A 21,743-nucleotide genomic window follows, 5' to 3' on the forward strand; every position below is an offset into this window, starting at 1 on the left:
TTGATTTTGTTTTCTTTAGGAGAGTTTAGTATATAATAATTTGTGTTGTGGGAATGTCTTTGTTTTGACATGATTCTGATGATGAAATGTTAATATCTGTTGCATCTGGTGACTTAATCATTTTCTTTCTTGAGGAAGTACATAAGGAATACTCTTGAAGAATAAACTCTGCTGCAGCATACGGTACAGTTATTTTACTTGTATGTAAGTGCAAAGAAATGAACGCCTCCGGAAACATGTGGAGGCATTTAATTATCCGAACCATTTGTTATTATTTCCTTTGCTGTTAAGGAAAATAGCAAGAACAAAAAAGCCAAAACCCTCCTGGGACACCAGAAGCTTTTTAGATGTGTTTTGTGGTTGATGTTTCATGCTTGTTAACTCCAGGATTTGGTTTCAAAACCCTCTTAATAGAGATGTTAGTGGGATTCTTCTCCATATTACAGAATGTGTGATAAGAGATTGTTGTGTGAGAGCAACATGAGCTGCAAAGGGCAACATACTGTTCAGTAACACTGTCCAGATTTCCATAGAGCTGGTGTTACTGAGGCAGTATTTCGTAAGACGGGGGAACAGTTCTTCAAGCATCGCTTATGTGCCTGTTTGATGCTGGCAGTCTGCTCTGGACCATGTGCTTAGACTTGTGTTTGTTCTTTAAAAGCCAAAGCATGGGTAGGAATGAAACCAAAACATCCCTCCTCACCAAACGCTCCAGCTAGATGCCTCCCTCAGCATGGCCCTTCTCACCTGCTGAGTGAAAGCTCGCACCTTAGAAAGCTTTTTCTTCTTACCTGCAGTTGCTGTGATCTGCTGTAGAGAAACCAGAAGGGGTTTGCTGAACAGATTGGGGTGGCATCTGCGTTAGCTTGGTTGCAGAGCCTGGAGCTTTGTGTGGGCTCATTTCCCTTGTTTCTCAGGGAGTTTCCCTGTTCCTGCAGGTCAACTGCTGTTAATCTCTAGTATGGTTTGGATGTCCATCTATGGGCTACAGCGTCGGAGGCACAATGGCCAGACAAGGGAGGTTGGAGCAGGAGAAGGTTGCTTCCTATCAACTCTCCATTTAGTACAGCCCACTGTTTGGTTTGTAGCAGCTCGTTTTGGTTAGTGCTTAATCTGATGTGGATTATGCCACTGATTATGTTAAGGCTTTATTTTATGAAAATCTTACCTTATGGGTCTTTCATTTCCTTTATTTCAAATCTATAGATGTTGTTTCCTACAGCGTCTCAGATCCTTCTGGGAGTTTTAGTCATCCCCAGTGTGATCTATTCCAAGTAAAATAATATTGCTGTTCTAAAGTTATTGTTCTACACAGTAGATTTTATTTTGAGCTGTGGACTTCTGCTCTCTAAACAAAAGCTGACTTAAGTGACTATAGGCTTGCATTTGGTGGATTTTTTTTGGCTTAATTTTGTTCTCTTTTGCTGTCAACCTGCCAAAGGTGAACCCTTGAGATGAACAGGTGATGTGGAGGATAAAGATCTAAGGACAATTGTTGGAAATTACTTGTAAAAATAGATTGTACTCTGGATGTCTTCCTTAGTTCTTGTTCATGCCCAGACAGCTTGAAAACAGGTTTTGTTTAGATTTTACAATTTCTGGTTTACGTTGTTTCTTTTCAACTGGGAATGCTATAAATCCTTTTCAAATAATGCGTCCGGTGTGTTCCCATGCCTGTAGTATTATCATCAGGCACACCTTCTCTACACCTAATACAGCAGGAGCTGTTTCCTCCGAAGGTGCACAGAAACAGAATTAGGTTTGAATGGAAAAATCAAATAAAGCCGAATTGAGAAGGAAAGAGAAAGAACTGGCATGAGTCTCTGAGGTGAGGGTTGAGTGTACTATGTTGTAGGCTGTAAAACTGCTTGAATTAGTGACTAATGTAGCTGTGGCTACTCAGCATAGCATGGTGCCTGCCCCTGCACCTTACTGACAGTGTCCTTTACAGTCCTTATAAATAAATTTGAAGTGCTACCAGCATTTATTACCTTACTTTATTGTAGAATATCCTACTGAACGTTTGACAGCTGTTCTGCATTGTGGGTACTATGCATTGGGAAACTGATGGCACAAAATCCTTATCAAGAAGTATTTTTATTTCTCTAAGCAAAAAATAAAGGAGATGCAGATAGTTCCTGGGAAGGAACACCATCTACTGTAAGCCGTCAGCCGTTCTTCAGCGGTACCTGAACCTGCTGGCCGTCCATTCTGGTCCTTGCTCAGCCCGGCAGCACGAGGCCGGCTGATCTGGCTCCACGCTGGTTGGTGCAGCGCCGGTGTTGGCGTCTCACCTGGGACACTGACGTCGCGGAAGCAGGCTGCAGGGTAAGTCCAGTGGAAGTGGGGGTGATGCCTTCGCAGGGATGAGGCCTTCATGCCGACTCTTATGCCTGATTTACGCCAAATCAGAGCCCGAGCTGATACAGCTTTTCTTGATGGGTAGAGTATGAAAATTGGAGGATCCCAGCAGAGTTTAAAGGCTTGGAAAGATGATTAAATTTTAATGATGTTTTGCAGCCTCGTGCACGTTTTTGTGTTGTAAAGTGGCTATTTTCCACTTTGTTTTCTTGATAGTTTTCAATGGAAACAATGACATACTTCTCTTTTGTTTTGTTTTCTATTGAAGTAAACTTCTCTCTAATAATATGAAGAAAACATAGAGGGAGTTTCTTGTTTTTTGGTTTTTTTTTTATCTGGGATGCAAAATCTATATATGACTCATGCTTACGGGTAGCATTAGACTGGTGATTACAGAGGATGTATTTTCCGTAAAAAATGCGTTGAACTAAGCCTGAGACTTGATTCTTACTTTGAATGTACACTGGTTTTGTTTACTCATTCCTTTCAGAATGACAGATTTTTTCTGACTTCCATCATTTGAAAAATAAAGCACAGTAGTGGGTTATTAGGTGATGGCAGTTGTCTCAGAATTCTCTTCAGGAATTAATTCGTTTCTCTGCTGCACTTCATTTATTCATGGCCTGTCACTTACATATGGACCTGTTGCTGCCTGGAGACTGAGCCTGGATTCTGGGTGTCCCAGGTTCTGATGCAGCCCAAGTCTCAGGACAAGCAGGGGCCTTCGAAGTTGTGCTCCCTTCCTTCCCTCCTGCCGTAGCTCTGCCAGCTTTGTACTGATGTATTGAAAAATAGGGTGAAACGAAGCACAAGGGAAAGAGCAAAATAAAAGTAGGAATTAAGACACTTCTAAAGCACATATTTAGAGAAATTTTAACACTGTGCCTGTACTTTATTTCAGAAGTGTATCAATACTTTTGCGTGATCACTTTTTTTTCGTTAGTGCTGCTCTTTCTGTAATTTCTTGCAAAATCTGCATCTGCCACACTGAACCTTTTATGTCTTCATTCCTGAACAGTCAGGTCAACAACAAGCAGCTGAACTGTGTGATTAAATCAATATATTTTTCCTTCATTTGTATTTAGGCAGCCCTTTTCCTCCTGTAATGATTACCTAAGTATCAGAAGGAAACTTTTTTGTTTGCATAATTTTATATGTATTTTGCTCAGAATACACATGGCCTTGGAAGAAAAATATAGTTGTTTTTTTCTTTCTCCTGAATGCAGAAAACTGCCATTCTGTGTGCAGAATGATCACTCAGTTTGTGACAGAAGTTTGGAGGACAGGTAAAGTGACCTCCTCCAGCTCATAAGGAGCTCCTCTTGCACCTTGCACTTTCCTCTCTTCTCCCACCACTTTCATTCCTCAAATCAGAGAAATTGTGTATCCTTCAGCAATTCCAAAATGTGAATTTTCAGTTTTTAGAGGTTTACTGATTTTAAACGCATTTTAAAAACAAAAATGTGCTCTTATGTGAAATAGCTTTCTTTTTTTAAAAAAAGTAAACAGAATGACTTCATGCCGGTTAGCAACTAAAAAACTGCATCAGCCAATAATGAATATTAGAACGCTGTACATAAGAATGATGAAAAACTAAAGTGAGGCTACAGGGAATAGAAATGTCCTTTTAAGTTACCCAATAAACTCTTTTACTGTTACAATTTACAATGGAGATGTATTTCCTGATTTCTCAGCAAGCTGAAGTAGGCAGAGGCTGGTGCTGGTTCTTCTGCTAAACTTCTGATTCAACAGAAAAGGCAAGTTCTGCAGCCTGCCACTTGCTTGCATCATCACTAATTGAGTTTTAAATGTTGCAGTCTGTTTCCTGCTGTAATAATGATTTATATCTTTCTAGTTAATGAGCCTAAATCATTAGAGCATCCACGTTCAAGGGCTGCCTTGAAAAGCACAGCAGTCCTGCAGACCGCTGAAAAGTTATCATAAATGATGGTTCTTTACCCTGTCGCTCAAAAAGGAACTTCCCACAAATGCTATTTTTGTAGGTAGCAAATAAAAGCCTCGGACAGAGACAGAACCTCAGTCTGAAAAACCCCACAAATCATTAATATGAATGATCTACAGAAAGAAGACAGGGTTAGTCCAGTTCTTAATGACTATACCTTGTAATGCCTCTTCAGGGGTGTGAGACTCTTTTGATGTTTCACAACATCATCTGCTATGCCTGAGAAGACACCATAATTAAAGAAAAGCATGTTAGATAATATTACTAACTTTGCGTACCAAACCCACCCAGACGACAAGCAGTAAATGTTTAGTTGGGTATTTTTTTGTCTTTTATAAAATGTTTCTGAAGGTGCTTTTTTTTTTTTTTTTTGCAGAGAGACAATAATCTGTAATTGAAATCTATGTGAGTAGGTTTGTAAGTGGATAAAGATTTAATTGTGAAGGGACTGCTGAATGCTAATAAGTTCTTGGGTATAAGCAGCCCACCAGTTTCTTTAAATGGCAAAAACTATGTTCTTTAGTTGAGATAATTTTATATAAGATAGCTATTTGTATTCAGTTATATACAACAAGCCAGCCAAGGAACAATCTTGAGGCAAGGAGTACAGTGAGTATTAAGAGTTGTTGATCCAATGCAAATCACACCTGATCCTTATCGTTTACCCATGCTACTGATGGCTCACTAAGAATGTGCAATTTAAACAGTTTGGTTTTAGCAGAGATATGAATACCTGTAGCAGAACTTTATTTTAATAATTTTTAGGGGGGAGAAAAACGAAAACTGCTTTCTTGAGTTTTGCAGGACTTGTGCCTGGTGCAGAAGGCTTGCTAGGCTGCAGAAGTCTGTTGTGCTTTGTGCTTTTGATAGTCTTATAGCTGCTGTTTGTAAGGGTAGATCAATGAGTGGGGCTTGAAGAAGTCCTGAGTCCCTCCACGCTGAAGCTCAGGACTGGAAGCTTCTCCTTGCTCAGCTTGGGAGGGACAGCTCAGACTCTCCCTACATTGGAGGAAGATCTTCTATACGCTGCCCAGATCCTGGGAACTCCTGGAGCTGTGTGCTTGGTTTGTCAGGCCTTGATCGAATAGATGGCTGTGATGTTGTCCACAGCGAGTTTCTAATCCTAGTTCCTCTAAGAAAAATTGTCAGAACAGCTCCAGCGTTTTAGATCTTTTTTTATGTGGTCCATTTTCAGTGAGTCTTCTTAAATAAGGCTTTAATCAAAGCTGAACAGGTGTTCGATATGAACCAAGAAGACTTGTTTCATGTCTTTAGTTCTTAAAATAGTCTTTTAGACTTTAATAATTCTTAAAGTACTAACGTTTATGAAAGGTGGCACTGTCTGTTGTTCTTAGCAATAGTTGATTAATTTCATCTTTTGTAGCCTTCATAAGATGCTGTTCCAGAGAACGTATCCTTATCCTCCCTATCAGTATTTTCCTAAGCTAACTGACTTTCTGTTATATAGCTTTTTACTTTCTTTGGTGAAGAACCTCAAATATTTCCTAGCTTTATATGCATTCTTTTGAGTTCAGAGAATTCATATGTTTTGGACTCTATTTTAGAATTGTGTGTTGTCCGAGACTGCATGAAAAACATGAAAAATGAGTTGAAAGCCCATTCTTTTCGACTCGTGTTTTTTCGTAGGAGATTCATCAGCTCTGCTTCCTGTGGTGCACAGATTCCCCTTGCTTCCCTTGGACACCAAAAAGACAGACCCACAAGTTTGTTCTTTTGTGGGTGGTGATCTTCTGAAACCTGATTACCTTACTTGTATGTTTTCTGAAGATAAGGTCCTATCTGCACTGACTAATATTTTCAGTCGTGATGATGTGTCTTCCTTTTTTATAAGAAGCTTCTGTTGATTTGGCTTTTTTTTCTTTTGATCACATGCTCTTCAGCTTACTAGCAGGCTATTTATGGTAGATAGACTGTCTTTAATGAATTTTCTGTACAAAGTTCAGTAACATAAATGTTTAAGTTTGAAAAATATATATATATATACACAAGAATATCATATAAAATTTTCAATGAAAATACAGGTTATAAAACTTTTAGAGTACCTGAAAACTTCTGGGTGTAATAAATATAGGTTTATGATCCAAGAAGTATTTTTATTTTAGTACTTGGCCAGATACAAGAGGCTGAAAAAGACTGCCAAGTAATTTCTACAGTTTCAGTTAAGCACAGGCAAGCTTTAACAAACACATGAATACATTAGAATTTTATTATTTTTACGTGCCTGTAAGGATTCTGTCTTGCAATCACTTCAAATAACCATGCTATTGCAACCCAGAGAGAGTAGCAAGCAGCCTGAAAAGTCACTGAAGTGCGACTAGTGCATTTTTTTTCTTAGCACGCATTTTTCACTTGACAGTAACAAATCCATGAGAGAACTGTTTCCCTTGAATTGCCAGACTGCTGAGAGCCGGATGTGACCGATCAGTTGTACTAACCAAGGCAAGGGAGAAGCAGCAACAGAAATCTGTGCTTCATAAAGCAAGCTATAAAGAGGGCAGAAGATTTTGTTTCATAAAATCAAGGCAGCGTGTTCTTGGGACTAAGACCACTTCCTTGCAAGCAAGGAATAGAATAGCCAGAAATATGTGTTTAAAAAAAATAAAAATAAAAAAATTCCACAATGAAAATGTGTCTTCAATGTAGAAGATAGCAGGTAAGCTATTCTTCTCCTGTAAAGGAGCCAGCTAGTTAAACTACCTGAACATTATAGAAAATAAAGCGAATTAGGCATAAATGGAGGAATCAAGGAAACAGTAAATTGTGGAAAGCTGAGTAGACCCACTTTTTGTAGTGAAGGTCTATTGAACTGAGGTTGGAGTTACAATTTCTTGCCAGATGCTGAGGTCCAAGCTTCTGGCTGGCACCATGTGAATGATGGCAGTATCAGCTCTCACAGGCAATAACTACCAATTGTGACTCTCTTGAAAATGTCTCTTAATATTTTTTATTATTATTATTAGCAACAATGTAAAAATTAAGCATCTGGAAGTATCAATTGACCTATAAAGGTTTATAAACCTGGGGTGGATGCAGATAAAAACATCATTGTTCAAAAAAGACAATGGAGTCTTGTGTGTTGGCTGTTTTCCTTACCAGTGACAGCAATTTTATTGCAAGAAAATTTGTAGAAGTGCTGGGTTCAGTGCATTTGCCCTGAATGTGTGAGGAAGTTGACTCTTTTCATTTGGCATTTGGGTTTTGGGGTGTTTTTTTATGGTAATACTAGTTTTTGGTTTGTTTTACTGAATGTGCAGCTTCCCATGATGATTCACTGTTTCGGTCAGTGATTTTATTGTTCTAGTGAAGGATTATGGTCAGAGTGACCCCTGTAGTTGCCTTGAGAAGGGCCTGTGGTTTTGAGCACTTCCTTGGGACTTTGACCAGAGATTGCACAGCTTCACTGAGCAGAAACTTGTGCTGCAGAGTTCAGCTTGTCACCAGCCCACATGAGATGGAACTGCACTGCCTGTGAGAGGTGGCAGAATGTGACATTTTTCTGAGATCTGGTGTTGGCGACGAGTCACAAACACCCCACAGATTAATAACACTTTAGATAGAGAGTTTCGGGTAAAAGAAATACTCCATAGCTGTGAGCATTTGCAAGTGTTTCCTTTTGCCAAATGATTTTTCACCATGAATGTTTTCATGGTCCTTGTTTTCTACAGCTGTAAGCTGAATTCATAGCTGGAGGACGTGCATGTTAAAGAGATGGAGAGACGAGAAAAATAAATGCAATTGTTTTAATGTCATGAAGAGAAAAATACATGCAATTGTTTTAATGAAAAGGATTATCTTTTTTGTGCAGGACAAAAGTAAAGTAAACTATGGCTGGATTTAGGTTAGTATTGTCGTAGTTGTAGTTGGAAAGAACATTTTCTGGAATAAATTGAACTGATAATGTATTTGATCTTAGCCGAAAGTAGACAATGTTCTTTCTGAAAAATGAATCATTCTGCAGGGCAAGAGAGTTAGAGAGGAAAGTTATTCTGAAGGAAGGTCTTAATTTCTTCAGTCACTGCATGAACATCACGTTGTCTTAAAAAAAAGTATTACCACAACCCAGCTGCATGGAATAGAAACAGGGCAATGGTTGTCTTTTAGTGCCCCATTAAAGCATTATTTTGCTGTATGCTTGGACAGGATAGTTTTACAGCTAACATTCAAAGGCAGATGTGCATTGTGGTCTAAAATAATGACCACAGCTCTGCTTATCCCAGTGTGTTGTGGGAGTACAGCTGGTATTAGCCCAGTAAGGTTCAGCTGGTATTAGCCCAGTAAGGTTCTGAACAATAAGCAATTCCTGCTAAAACACAGATTTACCTTTTTGCACTGGAAGGAATAGTCATGTAGCAGTACTCTCTCCTAAAACGCATAATGTCTTGCAGAGCTGGAGTATTATGCTTGTATCTGGCAGTAGTTCACATACCAACCTCCCCAGAAGAGCAAGCACAAGGGACAGTATTTCAGAAGTTACTTCAGTTATTGAAGGGAAAAAAAAAAAAAAAAGTTTTTTTTTCTTGTCTGTCGTATTTTTTATTTTTCTGTCACGTCATTATTAAAACTAACAGATGTAAGAGACTGGACTTTCTTCTTGAACTGGGAGGACTCAAAGTTTAGACTCTTTATGCTATCCCAATGCTGAGAGAAGAGTATGAGCTATGGTATTAACACAGACAAGTAAATCTGGAGAAAGAGAGTTCAATGGGTATTTCCCAGTCTTTTGAGAACAGCCAAGAAACTTTACTTGCAACTCAGATGACATACCGCTTTACTTATCAAATAGCTTTATCTTAGTCAGTATGACTTCACAAAATGCAAATTTAGGAAGTAACTTGTTTGTCTACTTCATAGCAGTTTGGAAATCCAGCAACTGAAGGTCTGTAACAACAGGAGACAAGGTAGTGCTAACTGGGAGCAGCAGAACCAAATTTGGCCTAAGCAGCTGTGAGAAGTCAGTGCCAGTAGTTACCCAGTGAAACTGTGTATCTTCAGATCTTTGAAGTCGAGGACTAGGTAAGCAGGAAGAAAATGGGCATTGTGTAGGAATAAGATGGCTCAAACGCATTCTGGTTTGAGTGTTAACGGCAGTGAGCAGAGCAGTAGCGTGCAAAGCCAGGCGCGCTTAACTTCAAGTCACACCAGACACAAAGCTTTATTTCATACTGGTACGGCAGCGTTTTGGTAAAGGTATGGCTACTCCACAATCACTAATGCACACCTACAGCTGCAGTATTGTATTTTGGAAAAAGGGGTTTTATGCAATTTTTTTGTCAAAAATTTTGCATGGTTTTGTGTTTAAATGATGGTAATTTTTTCTTCTGGTGTGTGGCACCGTTGCGTCCTGCTGATGGGATTTGCTCCTTTTATGTTTAGGGTTGGGATTGCTCTCTCAGAAGAGATCTGGTGTTTGAGGGAATCGGTTGCTAGTCCTGCCTCTTGTATTTTCTGTTAAAGCACATCCTTATTACTGTTGTTGCTTTAAGAGTAAATGCATTGTATTTTCAGCTACTTCCTTTATTATACATGCTGCATTTAAATAGATGTATATTATATTTTAAAACAAAATTTCATAAGGTCACATAAACACAGTTTCATATTTAGATTATGTATATGTCCAGGGTTATGGTGTTCCATATTTTTGAAACCAGATAATCTGGGAAGTGCTGTGGAAGAAGTAATTATATAGTTCTCACCAGAACTAATGAAATCCCTAGCTAGATCCTCTGAACTTCCTGAAAATTTTGTCCTTCCAATATAAAAAGCTGACTCAGGAGTTTATTTGATATCTGTAGAAACAACATTTTATTAAAATCCCAAATATGTGAGATTATTTTCCTCATCTGGAACTGTAGCTGGGGGTATATTCAGTATATTCAGACTGTGTGTATTCCGATTGCATGATCTGCATTTGTATGATCTGTTCAGCTGAGGCCGATTCAAGCAGTATTATCCTGCAAGTGCAAAAAATAAGGCGGTGGAGGTCCTTGGACAGAGATACTGAGTTCACATAAACTTAACTCACCTAGCAAAATTAACCTAATCAAATGCCAATGAAATCCTGTTTGGTTAATTGGTGAGATATCAAACACTTATTTACGTCCCCTTGGAATGTTTGTAGTTATTAAAAATGTATCTGATAACTCTACATTAGCAACCTGAAAGGATGTCATATTTGAGATTACTGATAGACTACAGATCAGAAGAGTGCCATAAATGCCAATTCAGTAGAACAGAATTTTGTTTCCCTTTTTTTCACCTGATAGTCTCTTTGCAAACTATTTCTTTGATGGTGACCTTTTCTTCTTACCTCTGTTTCTGAATAGCAGTACTCTGTTACCTCCCAGAACAACTTACTGCATGTGATGTGGTTGGTGACTGTCTGCCAAAAGAATATATCTTCTTCATCTCTCCCCTCCTCTGACTTTGCTTTTGGGTTTTTTCCCTCCTCAGCCAGCCATTGGGAAAACAATTCTCAATATAGTGGGAGAGACTGGTTAGTTTGCATGGGGAGCATGGTGCGGGAGCTAGCGCAAATCTGCGTGGATGCCACCCCTAATGCTACCCAGAGTCCTGTCTAAATTGCATGTACTGCTTACATACCTAATAGCAAGGTTGTGCAAAGAAACATAATTAAGGCTATTCTGTTCATCAGTGTGACTCAAGTTGTGTCAGGGGAGGTTTAGATTGGATATTGGGAACAATTTCTTTACCGAAAGAGTGGTCAGGCATTGGAACGGGCTGCCCAGGGAGGTGGTGGAGTCACCATCCCTGGAAGTGTTCAAAGAACATGTAGATACGGCACTTCAGAACATGGTTTAGTAGGCATGGTGGTGATGGGTTGACGGTTGGACTTGGTGGTCTTAGAGGTCTTTTCCAACCTTAATGGTTCTGTGATTCTATGACTTCTTTGTGTTCATTTTCATAATTGTCATTAAGTGACAACAGTTTTTTTCTGGATCTAGAACATCTTCAAGCTCCCTTCCAACTGAAACCATTCCATGATTCATGTTGATTTAGTATCAGCATACGAATTTAACCACCTACTCAGGATCATGTTAGGCGTATGTTTTCAGCAAGAGGAAATTAATGTGGTCAAATTCTCCCTGCCCTGGCTCCCCTAACTAATTGTCATATGAGCTTTTACCGGGACATAAATTACTATGGAGAGCTTTCTCTTAAAAGCACTTTCCTCAAAGGTTAATTCTTTTCGCTCACAGCTCTGAATATAGACCATTAAGCCCCAATGCTGAACTTCACAGAATTTGTTTGAAGCTAATTGCGCTGGCTCCCTCCACTCAGGGTGCATGCGAGTATCCATGTCGATCCTGCCGGTTGCTTATTTAAGAGCCCAGGAATTTGAGCAATAGCGTTTTTATTTCACTGTAACATCTGTTTCTGGGAAATATAGGCAGAATGCTATAGATCCAAAGGTAATGAACGAATTCATTTGTATGTGTCGAGCAAATGTTTGTTTTCCACTGATAAGACAAACCGTTGTGCTGAAGGAAGGACGATGCTTTTTGTCAGAGAGTAATGCTTCTGATTCTTAATAAAACACTGAGGGGGGGTTGGATGGAGCATAAAGCAGGTCTGCGGTGGCACGGAATGAGGAAATGGTGACAACAAATGTTATCCTCAGGTGAAAATGGAAAATATGTATTACAAGCCAGCATGAATGTCCTATTTTTGTGGTTAGGCTTTTAGATGATAGGGATTCATAAACTGAAGCTCGACATGCTAATGCTACTACCCATAAAATCTTGTAAATTGTTGGGTGCTTGGAAGGTAATTGGACTACAGTCTGTTAGGGTAATACTGCTCTAAAATTCTACAGTAAGAAGAGCAAACAAGGATACTATCTATCAAGCCCTTGTTACCGAGGGCTTCTTTGGGCTTTATATAACTGTCGCTATATCCGTATAATACCAGCACCTTTGTTTTAACTCTACTGGGGTTGGGATTTGCACTGCTGAGAGAAATACTAACTGTAAACAAACCTGATCCTAAGGGTTGAATTAAATCATCAACAAAAATATTATCACATTAAACTTTGAAGGACTGGCTACAAACTACTGCTGATGATAAATTGCCGACTCTGGAAAAATATGTATAGCAAAAAACTAATGGAGATCTCTCCAACCAGATGAGTGAGAAAGATGTAACACTGAGCAATTCTAATAACGAACCTATATGTTATACATGAACAATATTATGGTCCAATCTATGCAAATAAAAGCTAATCCCAGAATAAAATACAGCGTTGAATTTTATGCTTCTTTTTTCTGCAGAGCTGAGCATATTTGAGCTGCTCCCTTTCAAAAGCGCTTTTCCCCTTTTGCCTTGTTTCATCGTCCCTAAATTTCACTTGGAGCATGGTGTGTAAAGCCAAGCTGTGCGTGCTTCTTGTGCAGGGCCTGCTTTCCTCATTGAAAGGGCTCTCTTCTTCTGGTGTGCCAAAATGGATGGAGCAATACAAAGATGTGTTGTTCCCTCTCTGGCTGTCCCTGCCCGCCCACTGACTGATCTTGTGACCTTATAAATTTTTAAACTTCCCCAGGCCTTTGTTTTTTACGTCTGTAAAACAGAGGATAAGAGAATTTCCCTATTGCTATAAATAACATTGATGTAAGGATATGAGCTGGAAATCCTGACCCATAGACCAATGAAGCACTTTCCTCACAAGTAATCCTTCTGATGGGGTTATTTGTGGAAGAAGCATTGCTCCCTGATACTGAGGGTGCATTAACAGAGATGATGATGGCGCGTTTGCTTTTCCATTTGCTATGGAGTATGCTCAGGGGCAGTGCTGACCTTGGAGGTGGCAGGGGAAGAGCCAGTTGTTTCTTTGATGTGTATAGGAGCGAATGCTGTTTTCTTCTGTGATTCAGCATCTTGTTGTATATGTGATGAACACACCTTTCCCTGCTGATCTTGGAAAAATTCTGTAAAATATTCACTAGATCACCATCCCGTTCGTACTACAACTCCTCTATGTTGCTTTGACCTGGAATTGAAAGTTTTCATGGGGCGTCTCACTGCTGTGGTACCCACTTACTCTCCTGAAAAATTCAGCTGGAGTGAGAGAGTAGAGGGAAGGGATTTTTCTGTGCCAGTGTAGGTTTTACGGTACTTGGTAGAGGCTGTTTCCTGACACTGTGTTGCTTCTGGTATCTCTTACATGTACAAAGGTGCTCCTTTGCTGGCAAGGCTTATGTACCTGGTTTTTATTTTGTTTTGAGACACTGCAAATATTTTTGTGGAGCTATTTTTAAAAGCTTGGTGCTGAAGATATTTTTATAGCCTTAACATCTTGAAGGGCTTACTGCCACATGGTTTAGGGTTTTTTTGCTTCCTCCTTCACCAGAGAATATTAATGACTGTTGTCCTGAAGGTCTTTTCTGATGTGATGTTTTCCCTTCCCCACTCTTTTTCACTCTACCTCTTCAAATCAAGTGTCATTAATTTGTTCTAGCCTTCAGGGGGTGGTGGGAGAAAACTGACTCGTATTACAGGGAGCGAGCGTGGGTTGATCTCTGCAGACTCTAGCATTTCAAGCGTTGGCAGAGCAGAACACAGTATAGTGTCCTCGTGTGTTGCACAGAAATCAGCTTTTCCCAAGGTACTACTTTTTTTTTTTCTCAGTACAAAGCAGAGAAGTCAGCAGCCAAACAACATTGTCAAATGTGGTGTTGACGGTTCATTTGCGATTTCCTTTGCTGTACCTGTATGGCTGATGGTTTCTGGCTTCATCCTTAGGGAAGCAGGCCTCTTTATGAAAAGACGTAATTGCAGTTTTTTGTTAATGCCAATTCACTCTGGTAGTATAAACTTACCAATTTGCATGCAGTGATTGAAGGGAAAAGATAGATGAAAGCCTATTATAATCATGTTAGATAATCAGATATGAATATGAATGAGATTATGCTTCTTTTGGAAATACAGAGCTGTGTTCTTCAATACACTTAGTATAACAAACATTCACATGAAAGCCTATTATGTTGAGTCTAGTAGATGTTTTCTGAGGATGATCAGTTACCTAGTGAGCTGTCTAAATGATTCTGACTTTAATATGAGTAATGAAGTATGTATGTTCTTTAAACACCTCACAACAGAAACAAAACTACATGACTATAACAATGTATGTAACCTAACCGCTGAGTTTGTGTCAATAAAAACTTTTGGATTTTCTTCTTTTATTTTGTACTTCTCCTTCCTCCTTGTTCTCCAAAAAATAAGGAAGAAAATTGCTCAGTCTTCAGCGATTAAAAAAAAAAAAAAAATGCATGGAACAGAACTGTGGTGTTTTGAACATTTCATATTGCTGTGGCAGTATATAGTGTTCCTCAGAAACACATATACTTGGAAACAAAGCTCATTCAAGCTCAAAGATTGTGTAAGCAAAAACATGTGACTCTTATACGTGACTTTGTTCTTAAATCTTGGGGAAAACTGGTTAATAGTTGAGCCCTTCAGGAGCAATGCAGTAGGTTTTATTGACGCACCTGAGAATTTCACGCATATAGCTCTTGCAGGTGCTTTCCCTTGTATTTATTGATTGCTAAGGAAGCACAATCTTTGACTTCTTAGCTACAGAGGTTTGTCTAGTTGTTTTTGCTTTGCCTTTGTGTGTCCACTGTTGCTTGTAAGTACTCCTTCCTCACTTGACTTCTTCATTCAGCCTTTGGTAACTTTTCCTTGCTCCAAACTACTTCCCTGGAGATATGGTTGGGACATACATTGGGATATACAGCCTCTTTACTCTCTTAGCCTGTAGACCTGGACAGATGAGCGTCCACGAGTCAGCTCAGACAAGTGCAGTTTACAGGGTGTGCTCATCCCCTTGTCAGTCAGGCTTTGTGGGTGTCCTTGGAAAACGGTAAGCTCTTGGAAGCATGTGTTAACTAGTGGAATGGTAAGCAGCGAAACACTTCCTAAATATTATACAAAGCAAACCCCTTTGCAGTTTGCACTCTGCATACTGCGGTGTAACTCAATAGGGTGTTTTCATCCCTTAGGCTTTGCAGTATTGCGTGCTGCTTTGCTGAAGAACATTCTTTTGGAGCTCAGTGCAAAGACATCCCTCGCTCAATGAATGTAAAGAATAAGCGATCGATAATATTCCCTACACAGTGTTAGTTTCTTCTTTAAAAGGTGTCTTTGCTTCATTATTGTTGGTTGTCTTACATGCATGAGTTTGCAGATGTTGCTTCTGAAGCTGATGATGGAGTGTTACGTATCTGCTCCTAATTCCTGATGACATTTGAAGATGGAGACATTTGAAGATGGAAATATAATCTCGTGATACATGGAATGTAAATTCACTTGAAGCATTAATGGTATTTTACTACCAGACTATAATGTTACACCAATTAAGTATGTACATGATAAATGAGAAAAGTACAGCATATCCTAACTGTTGCAGATAGACAGTTTTTGAATTGACAGTGTTTAATGTACCATGAATATAAATTTTGTTCTTAATATCCATCTGGAATGGGAAACCACACAGAATAGTCTCTGGACTGAGTTTGTATGTAGTGAAGAGCATTTAGTTATATGAAGGAACGAATCTGACGAACATTTTCAGACTTTTTATTTGTGCCAATAATCACTGCAACCTAAATTGCTGCCCTACCACTTTGTCTTCTATGAATAAGCTGGCAATACTACTGCTAAGTTAAGGGTTTGCTTCACTGCTAGTACGACTTGAACTTAACGGTTGCTGTTTCAGTGTTGCTTGTTCCTTTGGCATGAAGCAGAGGGAGATCCTCGCAGTGAAACCATCAGAAACATAGTTAATTTATATTAGAATGACAATTTCTAAAAAAAACGAAAAAAAAAATTCTCCCTTCTCTCTCTCCATGTCCAGTTTCTGTTTTTATACTAAAATGGTATTTTATAGACAATTACGTTGGGAAAGTTCCGGTGCTATAGTGTAAGATGGTGAAGTGGATCAAAGTACCCATCATAACAAGTAGGAAAACCTGCTCAGAAACATGATTTCTCAGTAATTGCACAGGCAGTCCTGTGAACTTGAATCTTTTGGAGGGGCCGTGTCTTGCCTGAAAACTTCTTCAACTGAGATAAATTTCTAAGGACTCCACAAACAACCAGTGTTTCTTAAACCTTCTGACTGCGCAAATGAATTCAGTGGGAGATCCCTTTACAACAGGTTAAAAAATGTCTTTGCATAGCGTGTCGTGCAGTCCTGGAGCTTGCTGCTCTGAGAGGTTAGGTAGGTAAATGCTGTTGACAGGCTCAGATAGACGAATTCACAGGCAATGAGTCTGGTGGCTGAACTGATCCCTGGAAATGGTGAGTCAGTGGAAACACTGTTTTGTTGCTGCCCAGCTGGCAATTTAAGGATATAAAGAAAGTTGAAAAGCGCTGGAGAAATTAAGCAGTCTTTTTAGAGAGGAAAAAGAAAATGCTGTCAAATTATTTAGTTATCATAAAATGAAGAGAGCTAAAAGGCCATGACTGGATAGCCTTTTTGGGAAGTCAGTAATATAGGAAAATATGTGCATTTCTAATAGAAGACATAACACCCGGTATTCCTCCTTCTGATGAATTTGTATGAACATAGCTACTTTTGTTAATCCCACACGCATATGAACTGTGTTTTATGTTCCCTGTGTTTATACTTTAAATCCATGCGTACGTCGATCCCGGAGTTCTTCATTAAGAAATGAATTTTCTGCTTCACTGTGCTGGATTTTATTTTGTTGGTTTTTGACGGAAAAGTATTCATGTCTCATTGAATGCGTTGTTTGATAGCAAGTGCTCCAGTACCAAAAGAAAGCCTGCATAAGTATATAAAAGGACATTGTTGGCAAAATTAAAAGGAATGAGAGATCCAATGGTCATGCTTGTACAAGAGTAAACATATAATTATTAGTGTGCCTTCAAAATTTTTTTCTGTAACACGAAGGGGGAAGGTAGTGAACTTAAAAAAGAGCTTTGCAGAGGCAGCGTGGAGTGAATGTGGAATCTCTCCTGTGGGCTCTTGATGGGACAGTGCTGCACGGCTCTTTGTTAGTGGTGGGAAGCTGCAAGACAAGGCGTGAAGGATATGGCACTTATTGGCTGATGGATGTTTCTGCCTTTGTGAATGGAGATATAATGCCGGATCTCTTCTGCCCCCCATATAATGAAAGATAAAGCAGTGATCTGGCTGCCTGGGAAATCTTGCAGTTTTGACATTCACAGGAGTTGGAAAAGAAAGGTGGTAGAACTATAGCTGTAGAATCAGTTGCTTTCAAACTACAAATGGAGTATGGTACTGTATACATATACAAAATTGCCCTTTATTTGTAAACAAGGCCATCCATCAGGATGTGAGTACGCGGGCTTTATGCTGTAAGAGTGTTTCAGGCCTATATGCACAAACCTGGAAAGTATAAGATCCTTCAGCTATTCCATACTATTCCAGGCAAAATACTAATTGGATTAACTGTATGTTACATTGTTGTCTTTTCTGGGATCTGACCTCAATAAATTAAATCTCAATGTTAACTCTTAATTTTGAGCATCTTCTCTTCTTCCCACTGCTTTTTACCTAGCTTCTCCATTGGAAGTACTTTAATTGCTTGGCAAGGTTGGGTCTGAGGGCTTTTTAACTTTCAGTCTTTTTTTTCTTTTTTTTTTTTTTCTTTCTGGAGATGTTTCTACATCTGTTGTCAAGTACAAAATGAGTAGGCTGCTGCATGCAGAGTGCTTGGAATATCCATCAAGTATCGATTCTCAAGTCCAGTTCAGAATTTTGCTAGTTATGGGATTGCAGGGCTCTGCACTTATTTCTGTCCTCTTCACTGTTTGCTCTCTGCTTTTCTGACTTGTGACAAATTCCTGGGTATACAGCTATGTGCAGAAAGCGCTCTAACCTTCTTGGTTTCTTTGTAATGGTCCCAAGTACTCACCTGTTCACGCACGTCCATGTAACGACAACAACAACAACAAAAAAAGATCTTGTTTCTTTGTGATTTAGTGAAAGAGCAAAAGTTGAATTCGCTTAAAAATCCTTCAGTCTTGTTCAACTTCAGGCTTTTGCAGTTGGAGCAAATGGGGGCGGGCGATAATTGGTAGAGCTGTACAGTTATATAACACAAAGCTTTGCTGCTGGGAGTTAGGAGAGCAGATTGCTTGGCCATCAATAAGCGACACGTGTTCTTAATCTTCCCACAGTGTCCATGCAGAGGAGTACAGTCAAGCAGTGTGTGTTGGTTTGGTAGATTAATGTGTTCAGATAAAAATGCTAGCAAGAAATTTCCTTTTGGGTACTTTATTTTACAGAAAGAGGGGTGGTGTTACACCACTTGAGGATGTAAATAGTATTTATTTTGCATAATGGCAGATATTATTGTTAGATAGAAATTATAACTGTTGATGAATTTCAACATGGAGTTGTCATCTGAAATTCTTGGGGGGGGAAATAACTGGGAGAAATAGATTGTACAATGTAACACAGTGGTGATAAGACCACTGTACACTATTTTAAGGGGGAAAGACCCTGTTACTGTCACAGAAGAATGCTGAGCTGGCCAGCACATGTGAATTGTGTCACTAATTTCATATAAATATTCATGAAAGTGGTGACTGGGACATCAGTGTTTGTTTCTGTACCCGAGGGGGGGTGGTTTGATTGGTTTTGGTTTGGATAGGGATTTTTTGTTGTTGTTTTTTTGTTTTTAAGTTTTTGGATAGAATGACAATATTATATTGATCCTACTGTTAGTGTATACATTCAGAGACAAGTGATGCAAGTAAAAAATAGAATGTGACACTGGACTGAGATGAAAGACAATAACATATGAACAATGTTTGCACTGCAAGTTGGATTTGGTGTTACAATTGTTCTATACAGTCCTTTTGTGTCTGTGTGGCGGCGTGACTTCAGCTTTTCCATGGCATGCGATAAATGTGAGGCTGGTTTATCTGGGATAGAACAAGACCTATGTATCCACTTCCAGATAAATGCTCAAACGAGAGCACTGCTTGAATACAAAAGCTTGAACCGTTACATCAGAGAGAGCATCTGAAGTCTTCTGAAATTTGTGTTAGCAGTAAATAAGAAGTTGTGCTGCTGTTGCAAGATAAGGTCTGTCTCGACCCTTGGTTTATTCAATTTTTTCATAATCACCATTCCAGTTTGCAAATCTGATTTTTTTTCAGTCATTGATGGGAGAACCAGTCTGAACTGACCTCAGTAACAGTCAAGGTCGTTTACTTTTTCTTTGTTAGAGATTGCTACCAGTAAAGGTCTGGGCTTGGCCCTAAACTGGGGGGTTCTCCCCCTCCTTTATGTAGAGGAAACAAAGCAAGGCAAAAGGAAGTGGGTTTTGGCACAGCGCTGTTACTTAAGCTTCAGTGGGAGCCTCCAAAAGCATTGCCTGCCTTCCTGCAGAAGCTTAAAATCCCCCACCATGGAGTTTGCAATTTCAGAAGATAGCCGAGCCAACCTCTTAACACCAAAGCACAGAAAGAGGCGTCCCGACTTAGCCCCAGCTGCACATCGCTTGTGCTCTGCTGTCGTGTTTATTGAGAGCTGCTCTTTCTAGAGAAGCCGTGTGTTAGATTGACTTCATTGCAGTGAAGTGAAACAAATCATAATTATATGAGGTTAAATGAAGTGGTAGAGGTTAAAGCATGAAAAATCAGTGTCCTTTTGTATAAGACATGCTTTGGGAAAGCAAGCAGGCCATTTTTTATACAGAAACCAGAAGTCAGAAATTTGTCAGTTTACCCAGTGGTGTACACCAGACAGGCATGCTTTGCATTTTACGGAAAGCCTGTTGGTGTTCATCTGGGTTTAAGACCAGGAGAAATAGAGGAGTGATGTCAAAAGAAAGACTAACTTTGCTTGAACATGTTCTTTTTTGGAGGATGACCTGGTTTTTCTTACTACTGTTGCCAGTATCATGTGCTCTGCTGGGCAGCAGGAGGAATGGACAGATACCTGTGAAAATAATTATAGGTCAGATTTGCCTGATGGCTCTCCTTTAATTAGATGGTAGCCTCTTGCATGCATATATATGGATGTACGTCATAGAAAAACAGATTCTGCTGAGCACCTGCCAGCTCTCACTGGTCACTTAACTAGAAGATGATGCTCAAAATAGTCATAACACATTTCTTTTATAAGACAGTGACTTCAGAATGGGTGTGCCTAAGATGATCTCCTCATGGTCAATCTGAGTATTGTTCTTTTCCTCTTCTAGTTTGTGGGGACATCCATGGTCAGTTCTTTGACTTGATGAAACTGTTTGAAGTGGGAGGTTCTCCTGCCAACACGCGGTATCTCTTCCTGGGGGACTACGTGGACAGAGGGTACTTCAGCATTGAAGTAAGTTTCTTATTTCTGTTTTTGGCTGCAAAACTGCTTGCAGTCTATTGTGTATGTTTAGTATTATAATTTAACCCACTGAGAAGTACTGAAGCTCTTCACGGATATCACTTATAAGCAAAAGAAGTCCTTGTTAATGTTGCTGATGGTATTTTCATAAAGGTTGCTTGGTATCCACCCAAATCCCACTATCAGTGCTGAAAACCTTGATGGAGAACGGACCTTGGTGCTAACTAGTGGCCATCCAAATATAGCACAGAAGCAGTCTGCCCTGCAGCTTGCGCAAGCTAAACAGGATGAATAGACATGAGCTATTACAAAAGAGACATAACAGAAAAAACGAATGAACAATTCATAGTTTAGTTTGACTTCAAGGTTTGTTTGATCTGAGTCTCCTGCATATGAAATTTTATTAAAATGGAAGGACTAAATAGGGGATAGATGGGACAGAAAGCCAGCGGATAACCTGTTGTGCTGGAGAGGATGAAATAGTTCTGTTTAGATATGGCGTGCAGGAGTGTGTGGTCTCTGGCTTTTGATGCAGCACTTGAATCCACAGAGAAGTGATGCACGTGGGCCCCGATGAAGGTGCTGAGACCTGGTGCAGACTCCAGTTATCAGGCTGTAGAATGTGGAGCTCAAATGACAGCATCTTTACCTGGCTTGTGAAGGAAAGAGTGTCCTGTCTCAACCTGCCCACCTTTGACTAGAAGCAAGTCAAATACCAAGCACAAATCCTTTGTTCCAGTGCTTATAAAACAAACTGGATTTTTTCTTCAGTTTCGCTGCTTGGTTATGCAAACTGACAGATGAGGTGCGCAGTAGCAAACAAAACCTAACCTGGGTGTGTTTATCCAGGTCATAGATGATCTAGTCGCTGAACGGTCAGGCAGAAACCCTTGCAGCAGCTTTTGAGCTACTGGTTGACTCCTTTCTATGAAAAGTTCAGACTTCAACTCCCTCTGAGTCAAGGGAGAATACCCATTATCTGTTAGAAGAGATAGATGTAGGTCCTACGATACATGGCTGTGATTCAGTGACTAGCTAAGATGGCAG

At 39.6% G+C, this 21,743-nt stretch overlaps 1 protein-coding gene across 4 annotated transcripts in view; it reads left to right on the forward strand.

Annotated features, from left to right (window-relative positions):
• Positions 1 to 21,743, forward strand: part of PPP3CA (protein phosphatase 3 catalytic subunit alpha) — a 199,829-nt gene that overhangs the window by 118,954 nt on the left and 59,132 nt on the right. For all 4 annotated transcript variants that reach the window (XM_075421450.1, XM_075421452.1, XM_075421451.1 and 1 more), the window contains exon 3: positions 20,563 to 20,687. In XM_075421450.1, the coding sequence (XP_075277565.1) occupies positions 20,563 to 20,687 (125 nt within the window). The remainder of the gene's footprint in view (positions 1 to 20,562; positions 20,688 to 21,743) is intronic.

The sequence above is a fragment of the Opisthocomus hoazin genome, chromosome 5, assembly GCF_030867145.1.
Source record: "Opisthocomus hoazin isolate bOpiHoa1 chromosome 5, bOpiHoa1.hap1, whole genome shotgun sequence".
NCBI classification, from domain to species: domain Eukaryota; kingdom Metazoa; phylum Chordata; class Aves; order Opisthocomiformes; family Opisthocomidae; genus Opisthocomus; species Opisthocomus hoazin.